We start from the raw sequence: 14,354 nt of genomic DNA on the forward strand, positions 1-14,354 counted from the left end.
AATCGGTGAGAGTCATGTCCCACAACGCGGGGAACTGCTCCACGAGATCTAAGAACAAAGTTGCCTCGTCACTCAGGTTCATTTCACTCGTTCTTGTACGAGTCGCGCGCGCGCGAACAGACACGTATGGTGTCAGCAGCGATGAAGCTGTTTCAGAAAGTTCCCAAAGCCGCGCTTGTTGCCAAACTGTAGAGCATGCCAGGCTAAATCCGCAGCATTCGACCCCCAAAATCCGGATGCGAAAAATAGTTCGGCATTTTCCGTCCGTGGGGGTCGCGGACAACGCGCGGACGGCACAAATCCGTGACGCGTAGTCACGTGATGCGCCGTACGTCACGAAAAATACGGATTTCGTCCGTCGTGTGGATCCACCATTAGGGAGCGCGCGGTGCCCCGAATTTTCCGAACATACCTGGGCATCTGTCGAAAACAAAGGCGCCCAAGTCAGCAACAAAACCATCCAAAGTAAGGACAGTGCTTCCCGCCCAAGTTGCTTCCTGCCAAAGTGATGGGTATTTGTGCGACGAAATTGAAGCAAGTGACGGTATGGATGGTGGTGTAACCTGCGCCTGGCTTGCTGTTAGGCAGGACGGTAAACATTTGAGTCGTGGCATGTGAAGGCTTCGCCCACCCCCCTCCCCCATCCAGGTTATTACCTACAAGCACAAGGAGTCTGGGGACGCTATACACATTGAAACTGCCGCCTTTTCGGACCCTTCTTGACGCCCTTGGGACTGTGATGTGACAAGTGTCGGTTGTCCCGGTCACAAGACCACCTCTAATGTAGAGCTTCTATTCATACATAGTGCTAAGAACTTTTTTAAAACAGGGTTGAAGTACCTCAGACAGGCTGGCCAACGTTTCGATAGGTGGACCTATCTTCGTCAAAGGCGGCCTCGTCATCCTCGGCGTGTTAGTTTTAAAGGGTTAGTGCAGAGAATGCATTTTACCGCAAAAAATACTTGCAAGGGCCTCAGCTCTTTAGAAAATGTCGCATGTGCCAGAAAGAAAGCAAAGCTAACGTGAAGGCTTCCTGTGCAGCTCCGTCACTGTAAGTAGCTTTCCAATTGTAAATATGTCCCTGCAAATAACTTACCTGCTACATTTCCTTTTACAACATCAAAAATGACAAGGCATATATTCTTGCTTCCGTGCTGGTTGTTGATTTTGTATGCTTTCCCGCAGTTTTTGCCCGCGCAAGATGTGTTCACGTAAGGTTGGAATATGATTGAGCATTACGGGGTCCTTAGTTGCTTTGTGCAGTATCCTGGCGAAAACTAAGCGTCGGTTACAACAGGAAGCGGAATGAAGGCATGCGCACTGTGCAGTGTATGCCTCGCTCTTTTTCTCTTTTTGTCCTGTCTCACGTGGTGCTTGTTTTTTGTTATAATATTCAGATACAATTGAAAAGCGCTTTTCACTAAAGCCAACTAAAATAAGAGCGAATTTGCGTGCTTGCGGGCGCCTTTCAGTAAGTAGTAGACTACGCGCCGAGACCGATCCCAACTATCCTAACGCTACCGCAACGCCGCCGCCTTGTCGGCGATCGTGCCGACCCACTCTGTGCCAGTGGAAGGCCGCGCCGGGCCGCGCTCTTTGCCAACTGAAGAGAGAGAGAGACAAAGAGGAGGAAAGACAGGGAGGTTAGCCAGTGTAAGTACTGGCTGGCTACCCTGTGCTGGGGAAAGGGGTAAAGGGAGTAAAAGGAGAAAGAAGAAGAAGAGGAGAAAAAAAAATTAAGGAAATTCACGCAGTACCGCGATACTACACGATACAACACTCAAAGGCGATCGCACAATTCGCAAGTCCTTAGATACTTCAGCAAAGCCTTTAAGGCCTTGAGTGCCGAAGCCCGTCTGGACCAGTGTCCTAGAGCCTTCTCCTCTGTAAAGGGGCGATTGTCCAGTTTTTCGAGCGCGGTTACGAGCACTGTTCTTGGCACTTTGTAGCTGGGACAGTCACAAAGGAGGTGCTGAATCGTCTCCTCGCAGTCGCAGGTTCCGCAAGTAGGGCTGTCGGCCATTCCAATACGGAATGAATAGGAGTTCGTGAAAGCGACGCCGAGCCACAGGCGGCACAGAAGTGTTGCTTCCGCTCGTGGTAACCCTGGTGGTAGCCGGAGTTGCAGACATGGATCCAGTCTGTGGAGACGTTCGTTCGTGAACTCACTGGTGTTCCACAGATTCTGCGTAAGCTCGCGGGCGAGAGAGCGAAGACTTGTGGCTGCGTCTGTTCGTGACAGTGGTAGTGGTACAACGCGGGCACCGTCGTGGGCCGATCGGGCGGCGTCATCCGCATGATGATTGCCCGCAATTCCGCAATGACCCGGTATCCACTGGTAGATGACGTTGTGCCCTTTGTTGATTGCTTGATGGTGGAGTAGTCGGATGTCTGCCACTAGTTGCATATTTGGTCCGTGGTTGAAAGGGGACATCAGACACTGGAGAGCTGCCTTCGAGTCACATAAGAGGGACCATGACTGTGACGATTTGTGACTAATAAACTCTAAAGCAGCACGGATAGCTGCGAGTTCTGCAGCCGTCGATGATGTTACGTGAGACGTCTTGAACTTGAGGGTGACAGACTCTGCGGGAATAACCACTGCTCCAGCTGAGCTATTAGAGCAGACAGAACCATCCGTGTAAACGTGGATGCGTTCTTTGTGTTTGTCATGAAGGAATGAAAGCACGGTTTGTTTGAGGGCAAAAGATGACATCTCCGTTTTCTTTTTGCCAACTGAAGCTAATCTAAAAACGTTGCTAGATGATATGTTCGTTTGTGCGCGGAACGCTTGGGAGCAGTGCAATCACGACGTGCAAGCGGGTATGTCATGTGTTTCTTTTTTTGTGCGGGCATCCTTAGTAAGCTGAAAAACAATAATACTTAATAGATGGAAAGACAGAAACTTTATTCGGACGTTTTGCAAACCGCTCTTCAACTTTCTCATTGGAAGTTTAAAGCGAAGCTTTCTTTGCCTGTACCTTCGACTTTCCCACTGTTGCTGTCACGCACACCGCGTCTGGGGGGTCACAACGTGTGCATACATGACAGGAGCGAGTCAGAGAGGAAAGGCTACACTAGAAACTCGTTTTCACCCCACCGCGTCGAATGGGCACAATGCTCTCTGTGCTCCCTGGCCGTCGCCACATTAGCCTATTGACAGCTGTAATTATCCGTGACTCCACGCAGAAGCATTGCAGAAACTGCAGCGCTTCCCTTTCTACTAAGGTGCGAGTCCGGGGCCGTAGATAGAACTGTAGGGAGGAGAAGAGGCAGCTCCCATACAAGGGGGAGGGGGGAGGTGACGTGAAAAGGCAAGCAAACTCTGTTAGACGGCGGTTGCGGGGAAACTGGACCAAAGTCCTTCAATAATTTTAAAACACAGAAAGGCTTTGATCCAGCCGACAATGCCAGCGATAGGCTGATCTGTGACATGTGACTTTGCTCCGCCCCTTTGCCGCCATGAAAGTACTTACGCGCCGGGCGAAGAGCGCGCGTTCCGCCTCTTGTGCTATGCACATTGCTGCGATAATTTCGTTCCGGGAGGGCCGAAATGCCTTGTTGCTGTGCGGTTGGGTGCCGAAACCGGACGAAGGATGGCAAGAAGTTATTTTGCATCCCGCGCGACAACCAGGACCTAACCCGAAGAAAAGTATGATTGCACAAAATTGGGGGGGGGGGGGGGGGGAGAACTTTGAACCGTCGGTAACTGCACGACTATGCAAGGCAAGTAACATACACCGATACAAAGGTGCCATAGAAAGTATACACGTGCGTGTGTCGAGCGGCGATAGTATTTCACGCGCGCGCATGAATGTTGATGGCCGAAGTTTGTGGAAATTATTTATTTTAGTCCGTTATGAGCCCGCTGAATAGCTCAGCATGACCTAGGATGCAAAGGAGCGAAATGCCTTGTTGCTGTGCGGGTGGGTGCCGAGATCAGACGAAGGACGGCAAGAAGTTATTTTGCATACCGCGCGGCAAAGAAAACCTAACCAGAAGATAAATGTGGTCGCATAGAATTGGACGGAAAGACTGAACCGTCGGTAACTGCACGACTATGCGAGGAAAGTAACGTAGAGCGACACAAAGGTGCGAGAGAAAGTATACACGTGTGTGTGCAGAGCTGCGATAGTATTTCATTCGCGCGCATGGATGTTGACGGTCGAAGTTTGTGGAGATTATTGATTTTAGTGCATTATGAGCCCGTTGACTTAGCAAGTGCAGTATGACCTAGCATGCAAGTAAATAGCGGCGCAGAAGCGCATTACCTCGCTGACAAATATCCGCATTGCGTTACGTGCGATAAAAAATTAAAAATTTCAGCAACGAATTCTACTTTTACACTTTCCTGTGTTTGTGCGCGCGTTGTTAACTGCTGTTACGTTTCGCGTACGATGCGCGGTATGGCTGGCGCTGATGCAACGGACGCCGGGGCTTCGTTCAAAGCGGCGGACATTTTGGCCCGTTCAGCGCTGCCGCAACGTCTCCCCGCCAAGCGCGTCCAGGCATGTTTCAATGCCACGTGTCTTCGTGTGTGCGTGTGTGTGTGTGTGCATGTTGGTGCCCACGCTTGTCAAAGCGCGGCAGCCGGGGAGAGGAGCTCCCCAACTGTGAAGCGAGGAGGTCTGACCGGTGCCCGCCCGGCGGATGCGTCACCTTCTAGTCTCAATGTGTCCGCGCGGCGCCGTCACGTGCGCCCCATCCGGAGCCGTTCCTTCTTGCCCTCGACTCCGAGAGTATAAAAGCAGCTGCCCCCAGACGCCAAGAGAGAGGCTCCGAATTCTTCCGTCGAGTAGCGTGCTCTCCCGTCTCTCCACTTCGGTCGACCTGACCGGCCGCTCTTTTGCGATGCTAGAATAAACAAGTTGTTCTGCTAGCAGTCGACTCATGCTTTGCCAGGACCTTCGGATGCTTCCAGTTGTGCCCCAGGCCACCAGGCCAACGCTACCCTTGGGGCTTGCGACCCAGATGCAACACTGCGCTTTACAATATGTCCAAAAAGTCTGCATATCCTAATCGTATTTTGTGCGTTGCATATGTGAATAAATATATTTCAAAGTGCCTGCATTATACTATGTTCAGACTACGTTCGTAAGGCGCCGATTTTTCGTAACATGCGTAAGCGCAAGCGCAACAAGCGTATGCGTCTAGTTCAGACTGCGAACGTAAAGGTACCAACGTGCGCAATTCACGCGAAAATCGTGGGTGAGAGTGTTAAAGGGTCGGCAACATTTACGACTGTGATATTACGACCGTTGCGACACAGCCAATGATCGATAAGCATTCGGTTTTCAACAACCGGTGACGACACTTCCGTCTTCCCGTCTGCAGACAGCTCCGGGCGCGGGAAGTGCCATTCCGCCATTCCGTGCGCACGATTAGGTTGGCTGTGTTCATGAAAATTTGTGCAGTGCGCCTTGGAGACTGTTTTCAGTTCATCTGGTTTATCCGCCGAGGAAACCGATGGCCGCAGATGCGTGCCCCGAACTTCGATTAGTGGTCTCACTAGATTTTCTAGGAAGCGGAACTGCTGGGGCGACATGCGCATGAAGTTATGAAACATCACAGCGTCACCAACTCGGAGCTTGGTGAAAAGGTTGTGAAAATCGCCGTCCACGGACCGACCCGTCGAGAAATACTTGCCGCTCCCAAACCCTTCTGCGTCGCCTTTGTCCGATTGAATACATGACGATAAGTTTGTTTTGAGCGTGAATTTCTTCGATCTCGGCCAGCGCTCGCATGTTGACAGGAGCCATATTGGACCGCTGGTGACGTCGATTCTGCAGCTCCAAATTTGATTGGCCTGTTGTAAAAGCCGTAATTTACGCAGCAGTAAATGTGAACAAAGGTGCCGGCTTAACTGCCGTTACGTTTGATGCGCCGAAAGAGCTGTTACGCGCGTTACGACCGTAGTGTGAACATAGCTTTACTCTGCTTTTAAAAACAAATACTGCATAGACACTGCTACTGGCCATCAAATAATAAAGTATAATACAATATATCAAAGTGCATTACATACAGCTGCGAGCTCGTTCCTTCCAAGTTTCCCTTACACTCGAAGATGTTTCAGTAATCGGCGATGCCATTTTACTGATGAAAAACACACAACTGTAAATTAACATAAGAAAAACGCGAGAAGCGATACACGGATTGCCAGCAAAACACACTGCAGTAATAGCTAGGCCAATTCGCGTGCGTTTCGTATAAGGGCCCTCTAATTCTTACGGGGCTTTAGCGGTGCACGGAGGCGAAAAGGCATAAACACAATAATGCGCGTCATGATTCAAGTTTACGTGGCGACGTCGCACGGTTCACGAGAACAGTCAACCGTATTCACACATGCGCACACACTACGCTCGATGTTGGTGTGCCGCGAGATTAGATCGCGCTGGCAGCCCGAACACGATCGAGGAGACTCGCTGACGCAATCCATACCGCCGGTTTAGAATGTCACGAGAGTTGCACTGGCTCGTAGCACTGAACCACAAAACACAACAGTCGTCGCGTACTCGCTACATGACAGACACACTCAGCGGCAAGACGTCTATTGGCGCCCTCGTTTCCACACACACACAGGATGTCGTTTAGTTGCCGTGAGGGTCGCACGTTTCAGCGACATTATGTCGAAAGTTTTTCGGTCCAAGCGACTGTCCGCCTTCTTTTTTACACGACTTCTTCGTTCAAAGTAACCGCTATGTGTACGCAGCACACTTACAAGCAAAAGAATTCACAGAGCAAACGGGATTACGCGCAAGCAATCACCAAGGCTCGCGCGGTGACTGAGCACAAACAAACGAAATGTAAACATGCGGAATCGAGGCGATCAAGCACTCATTCCGCTCTCTCGATCGTTTTTCTTTCAGCGCTCATTTGTAATTAAAGAACTCGATTTAGCAGTTCGGGCCCTTCTTTCGTTTTTCACCACAGTCAGCCGCGAGTAGGTTTTATTTCCGCGCGTGCGCAGATATTTTTTCACTTCACGAATGCCGCGGTTTAGCGTGGGAGCCGTCTGCTACAGGAACTTCCTAGGTGGCGCGCGCGGCAGATGTCGCTACCTTACAAGTTATAGAGGGACCTTAAACTGGACAAGCTTAGAGTTACTGTATATGCTACCAAAGGTAGCATATAGCTACCTCTGGTAGCATATACAGTAACTCTAGACAAGCTTAAAGCGCGGGACACATGGTGCGATTTTGCGTGCGATCCGTCGTACGACCGTTCGCATCAGCAGCCGCACACAACAGGATCTCAACAGGATCCACCACGTCGCGCATGCGACCAACTTGCTGGATATTGTCGCACGAATACCGCGTCTGTCGGACGACCGCAGCCAATGACAGCCCCGGTAGCGTGAACGTCATGGCCACGTGGTTGACCCAGCGGGGCGGGGCCGGCAAGCGAGTGCCTCGACCTTATCTCAACCATGCCTCACTGCTTCCGATCGTGCCTGTTTTTTTCTTTTCTCTCTCTCTCTCCCTGGTCGAAATGCTGGGGCGCTATAACGTAAAACTATTCCAAACTTTTCTATTCCAATTCTGCAATCAGCCCACCGCAATTGGTCAAAAACTATTTTGGACTACCCCCACTTCACTTGTCTGTCACGCGACGTCACGAAAACCGCGATAGCTCCCCATCTGATATGAAGTGTACACACTGATTATACATAATTTGACCGAACAAAACAACAATAGTTATTTCTGATTCGACGCCTTTTCGCCGTTAGCCCTCGACTATTGGTCAAAAGTTTTCGGGCTGCACCCACTTCACCTGCGTCTCACGCGACGTCACAAAACCACAAATACTCACCGCGTCAAAGTGACGTGTACGCGTTAAAGATACATTAATATGCCGAACAAAATTGAATTTTCTTCTGAATAGCCGCAGGCTCCCCCGTTCCGAAAGGAATAAAAGATGGCTGCCGCCGATCGATCCCACCGTTTATAGATCCTTTAAAAAAGCTTTATAAACGATGGATCGCTCCGGCACTGGCTACTCGCCCCTGCCGGAGAGCATGGATTTACTTGCGTGTAGTAAAACTTTTCTGCGTGGCCGTGTAAAGTTTTCGAGAATTTTCCGCACGTTTACGACCTCGTTCTGCCAACTCTACTTTTCTGAGGATCCGTTTTAGCGTCATTCTTAGTCAAGTAAGAGCCAAGCCAAGTAAGCCAGTAAGAGAAAGCGGAGCAATCGCAGACGCTGGCGCCACCCTCCTCATCCGGTTATCGATATTATGTGCAGTGGCTTGGCCCCATCGAATTCCTTTAAGCGTGCTCCTCGTCTCTTGCGAGCCAATTAGATAAGACAAGCCGCTCAGTACAGGCAATGTTATTCGTTTTTCAAGCGAACAAAAGTGACCTCCTATGAACGAGGGGAGCATTTGATTGGTTTGTTCAGACAACCCTGCGAATGACCGCCCGATGTTTGCGTCGGCGGTTACGCAAATTTGACGTCAGGAGAGTGGAATAAAAACATATTAGAATAGTTTTACGTTATTTATTTATTTATTTATTTACAGTACCCTCAGGGCCCAAAAGGGCGTTACAGAGGGGGGTGGGTACAATAATAATAAAAAATACATGCTCAAACAATTATTAGTATTAAGGTGATAAATTCAAAAGATGATCAGTTATTGCAGTCTTGAAAGATGATGCCTCCTCGATGCAGGCGATGGAGGGGGGAAGGCGGTTCCACTCGGCACTGGTTTTCGGCAGAAATGAGTCAGAGAAAACATTTGTGCGACAGAAAGGAATGAACACTTTAAACCGATGATCAAGACGCGACGACATGTACGAAGGCTCTGAAATTAAGTCTTGTTTAAGCGAGCTGTTTTGGTAAAAGATTTTTTGAAAAAGGCAGAGACTGGAAATTTTTCTTCGAATGTGCAGGTTAATAAGGCCAAGGTTCGACTTCATTAAAGAAACGCTAGATGTGCGGGAATAATTAGAAAGGATGAATCGTGCTGACCTGTTCTGAACTGACTCAATGTTATCTGCTAGTGTTTTTTGACCAGGGTCCCACACAGATGACGCGTATTCTAGCTTCGGTCTAATTAGTGTTTTATAGAGCAGTAACTTCAAATGGGGTGGGGCTTTTGAGAAATTCCTGCGAATGTAGCCAAGAGATCTGTTTGCATTGTTCGTGATATGTTCGATGTGCGCATGCCATGAAAGATTACTGTTTAGCTGGATTCCAAGATATTTATAGGAAGTCACGTGCTCAAGGTTAGTTTCATTGATAATATAGCCGAAAGGAGTTGGTGAGTTCGAGCGACGTGAGACAGACATAATTTTGCATTTAGTCGGATTTAAGAACATTAGCCATTGTGAGCACCACCTTGAAATGTTATCTAGATCTTTCTGAAGAATAAAGTTATCATGCTGATTAGTTATTTCACGGTATAGAACGCAATCGTCGGCAAAAAGTTTAATAGAACTATTAACTACGGCAGGTAAGTCGTTTATATAAATTAGGAATAATAACGGCCCCAAGACGGAGCCTTGAGGAACACCTGACTTCACGGCGCAGCGCGGGGATTTGGAATTGTTAGCTGTTACAAACTGGGTACGGTTGTTGAGAAAACATTCTATCCATTTCAGAATATTAGGGTCAATATTAAGAGTACTAAGTTTAAGAAGCAGTAAGTGATGACACACCTTGTCAAACGCTTTCGCAAAATCTAGAAAGATACAGTCAATGACTTGGTCTTTGTCTAAAGAGGAAGAAATGTTATGTATAAACGATATTAGTTGTGTTTCGCAGGAGTAGTTTTTGCGAAAGCCATGCTGAGATGAAGTGAAGAAAGAGTTGGATTCAAGAAATGAGACAAGATTGGAAAATATTACGTGTTCAAGGATTTTGCAAGGCACGCTGGTAAGTGAAATGGGTCTGTAATTGAGAGGAGAATGCGGGTTACCTGATTTCAACAGAGGGACCACCTTCCCCACCTTCCAGTCTGCGGGCAAAGTTGAGCACTCAATAGATTGGGTGAAAAGATACATAAAAAATATAGAGGAGTAGACAGCAGTATTCTTCAAAAATTTAGAATTAATTTCGTCGGCACCACAGGAAGACGATAGTTTTAAATCTTCAATTAACTTCAAAATCCCCCCAAAATGGACAACAAGTGGATCCATGGGAAAATAATCTTCTTTGCGCATGTGCGGCACTGTATCAACACAGCAAATAGAAAAAGATTTCGCGAAAGTGTCATTTAGGACATTGCAACATTCTGCATTGCTCATGGTGTTACCATTCGTATCTGTAAGAGATATGATATTTTTCTTGTTTATTTGAACAGTGCTCCAAAATTTTGACGGATTTGTAGAAAGGAGTGAAGGTAGATAGGTATTAAAAAAAACATCCTTCGCTTCTTTTAATGCGGTACGATAAGCATGCAGCGCACTAGAATAATCACTCCAACGAGTAGATGTTCGACTGCGTTTTGCAATACGGAAAAGGCGTTTTTTCTTGCTTGACAGTCTTGTTAGTTTCGTGGAAAACCAGGGAGAGCGTTTCTTTCCGGGAAGTCTGCGCAATGGCACATATTTAGCGACAAGGGACGTGGCTTTGTTTTTAAACAAGTTCCAGTTTTCTTCCACGGTACGGCTGAAAAATTCTGGTATACAGCCATCAATGAATACTGCGAGCTCATTATTAATTGCAGTGTAATCCCCGCTCGCATAATCTCTAATAAATTTTGCATTGTTCTTCTCACATCTAACGGGGCCTGTTACAAAAAAATGCAAAAAACAGTGATCGCTTAGTCCTGGGAAACAGGTTAAAGAATGTACTAAGTTTGGTTCAGTGACAAGGATCAAGTCTAGAGTGTTAGATGAAGTAGTGCCAGCTCTAGTTGGCGTAGAAACAAGTTGCGTAAGATTAAAGTTCAGGCACAAGTTAAGGAAAGATTGACTTTCTGTGGACGTACCGACAACAAATGGCGATACCGAAGTCCACCTTATTCTGGGGAAATTAAAATCGCCTAAAAGGAATAACGGTGAATGTGGAAATTTTGAGACAAGAAAATTCAAAGTGTCATGCAGTTCATCGCAAAAAGTAGATGGTGCGCTTGGCGGCCGATAACACGCACAAGGCAATGTGTTTTGGTGGTTTATGACAATACGCACACAAACCAATTCTAAAGATGACGCAAGTGGAATCCTATAACACACTATATTGTCGGCGACGGCAATTAAAACACCACCGCCTGATTTTAGGTTGCGGTCATGACGGTGAACAACGTAATTATTGTCACAGTGGAACAGCTCTTCGCTAAGAATTTTATCGGTCAACCAAGTCTCCGTCAATACAACCACGTCAGCGGCACATGAATCGAAAATAGATGCTAGAGCGTCACGTTTATTAACTGCACTTCGCACATTCGATAATAAAAAAGAGAAATCACGACAAGGTTGGCTGCGTGGCCGGTGCCTAATTTCTGTTAAGAAAAAGATGCGTCAGAATGGTGATTAGTAGCAGTGGACGATAATTCAACAGTGCAGGGAACATTGCCCAAATGAAGTTCACAGACACTGTCGTTTTCAGGAGAGTAAATATAACATTTTTTGTTGATATATAGCTTGTTGTATTTCACCGTGAAAAATTGACCGCTTTCTTTGCCAAAGTCGTACAGTTTAGTTCTGACCGCTCTAGTTGCCTTACAAAAATCTTCACTTACGGAAACACCAGTTGTCTTTAGCTTACTTTTAGAAGAAAGAATCGTTTCCCTTAGCTTAGACGATAAAAATCTGACAATAATTGGCCTGGACTTGTTGGGGATAAAACGGCCAAGTCTGTGTGCTCTGGAAATGCGGTCGTCACTTTTATTTAGGTTCATGCCTAATGCTGAATTTAAAACCGAGCAAATTTTTTCTTCTGACTGCGCCCAAGTTTCCGCAGCGCTATCTGCTACCCCATGAAATATTAAGTTTTCGCGACGTGAACGGTCTTCAAACTCGTTGAGCCGTTGGTTCAATACGACCACTTGCGGCACGAGGCTTTCACCCTGTTGGCCTTCAGATGTTCGAATGCATTGTTCAACTGCCGAGAGCCTGTTGTCAATATCGGCTATTCGTTGCTCCATTGAATACTGGGCCTCTTTGACTTCACTCAAGGCAGTCATTACTTCTTGGTGTTTAGAATCAAATTTGTCGTGTAGCGATTTAACTAGCTGTAGCAACTCCTTGTTAAACAGGCTAGGATCTTCTTTAGTGGGTCCAGGGTTTAGCTCTACGTTGCCGGACATAAATAACAACTTGGAAACAAGAACACATTCACATGCTAATTGGAACAATACTTGTGGGCATGGAAGCACTAGCAGCCAAACATTGTTTGACTTTTTACAGAAAAGTTGAGGTGCTGTTCTCACCTGCATCCAAAAACGAAAATGTGTTTGAAGCATGTTGGCGGCTGCAGTGCTTCCATTCCCACTGAAGTGGCGCCAGCCATTCCAGCTACTTTTAAAGCGTGCCGGCGTTGATGCGTCTGTCGATTTGGCAGCCGGAAATGACAGCGCTTCGGTGAGGCATGGTTCGCTGGCATGAAGGAAGGCTTCAGTGGCCTCACAGTGGAACGGGTCCTCAGTCGACCGGTCGGGCGAGCTGGTACCTCCAACCTTTGCTGCCGGAATAGCCAGCACCTGCGCATGGGCGACGTCGATCAGGTTCTCCCACGCAGCGAATCCGATGAATATCTGCATCCAAAAACGAAAATGTGTTTGAAGCATGTTGGCGGCTGCAGTGCTTCCATTCCCACTGAAGTGGCGCCAGCCATTCCAGCTACTTTTAAAGCGTGCCGGCGTTGATGCGTCTGTCGATTTGGCAGCCGGAAATGACAGCGCTTCGGTGAGGCATGGTTCGCTGGCATGAAGGAAGGCTTCAGTGGCCTCACAGTGGAACGGGTCCTCAGTCGACCGGTCGGGCGAGCTGGTACCTCCAACCTTTGCTGCCGGAATAGCCAGCACCTGCGCATGGGCGACGTCGATCAGGTTCTCCCACGCAGCGAATCCGATGAATATCTGCATCCAAAAACGAAAATGTGTTTGAAGCATGTTGGCGGCTGCAGTGCTTCCATTCCCACTCTATATACGTCCTCTGGCCACGTTATACGTCCTCTGGCCTCTTTCGCCGCTGACGACGGCGCATAAATCGGCTACAATTTGTTTCTGACACGAAATAACGTATAAAGTGTCCTCGAAAGTGTGCATGGTATAAAATGTCGTGCCAAATAATAAATCGTTGGCGTGATTTCTACTTGGAAGTGCACCATGGTCAGCGCAGATGCTGCAGCAATATTCATCATCATCATCATTTATTGTCCCTTAAGGACTCCTTTCAGGGTTCAGCTTTCAGGGCAAAAGCATAAAGAAACACTATGGTCAAGAAATACAATGGTTAACTCATTTGTACAACGGTAAGCAAAACTTAGTATACATGCTAGTAGACGATGGGCAAGAAAAATTAAAAAACAAAACAAAGTAAGGTACGAACCAGCAGTAGAAATGGCAACACAACCGGCAATATAACGGAAAAGTAAAAAAATAAAAACTTAGACGTTAGAGTAACAGCATAGTAGTGGTAGGTTAAGGGTTTAAAAAACATGACAATAGGTATCTAAATTTATCTGGATTACTTTCATTTACTATGCTGTTGGGTAGCGCGTTCCACAATTCAATAGCACTAGGTAAGAAAGAGTTGTTGAAGGCATTAGAGGAACCATGGAGACGTTGAAGACTCAGGTTGTTAAAGAGACGCTTAGAAAAGCGGTTGGGCGGAAGTAAAAGAGTGTTCCTGAGATGTGGGAAATTATAATAGAGTTTGTGGAAAAGAGAAAGTTGTGAAATCTTCCTACGAAGTGTTAGGCTAGGGATGCTGAGGGATGATTTAATGCCGCTTATACTTGTATGCCAGTCATAGTTTGAAGCAACAAAACGTGCTGCGCGATTCTGCATTGCTTCGAGCGAGTTAGTAAGATAAGACTGGTGAGGGTTCTAAATTGTTGAGGCATACTCAAGTTTAGTACGAATGAATGTTTCATAGGCGAGCTTGCGTACGGGATGCTAAGTCTTTGCTAAGTCTTTGCTAAGGATGCGAAGTACGGGATGCTAAGGCGTACGGATGCTTAGCCTATGCTAAGCGGCTCGTCTCACCGGCGTTGTGTATTCATCGCTATAACCAACGGCGTAGGTAAAACTAATCGCATTTCTACTTAACAGCAGCATAAATGTTCGAACATTGATTGTGCTGACGAATCCGGGGCCAAGTGCTCTCGGCCCCGGATAGATGACCGGCGAGCTAGGCCTACACCGTCTCCCAGCGATCGCAAGCTCGCCAGGCATGCTCGTTCGCTTCTGT

The 14,354-nt window shown here is 47.4% G+C and overlaps 1 protein-coding gene across 1 annotated transcript; it reads right to left on the reverse strand.

The window, feature by feature from the left end:
- Positions 1-10,747: 10,747 nt before the first annotated feature.
- On the reverse strand, positions 10,748-13,067 carry LOC135900101 (uncharacterized). Its single transcript, XM_070533593.1, has 2 exons — positions 12,784-13,067; positions 10,748-12,694 (listed from the first exon to the last, which is right to left on the reverse strand). The coding sequence occupies exons 1-2, from the start codon at positions 12,970-12,972 to the stop codon at positions 11,444-11,446; spliced, it is 1,440 nt and encodes a 479-aa protein (XP_070389694.1). The 5' UTR covers positions 12,973-13,067; the 3' UTR covers positions 10,748-11,443.
- Positions 13,068-14,354: the final 1,287 nt, after the last annotated feature.

Source organism: Dermacentor albipictus, chromosome 1 (genome assembly GCF_038994185.2).
Source record: "Dermacentor albipictus isolate Rhodes 1998 colony chromosome 1, USDA_Dalb.pri_finalv2, whole genome shotgun sequence".
Lineage (NCBI taxonomy): Eukaryota > Metazoa > Arthropoda > Arachnida > Ixodida > Ixodidae > Dermacentor > Dermacentor albipictus.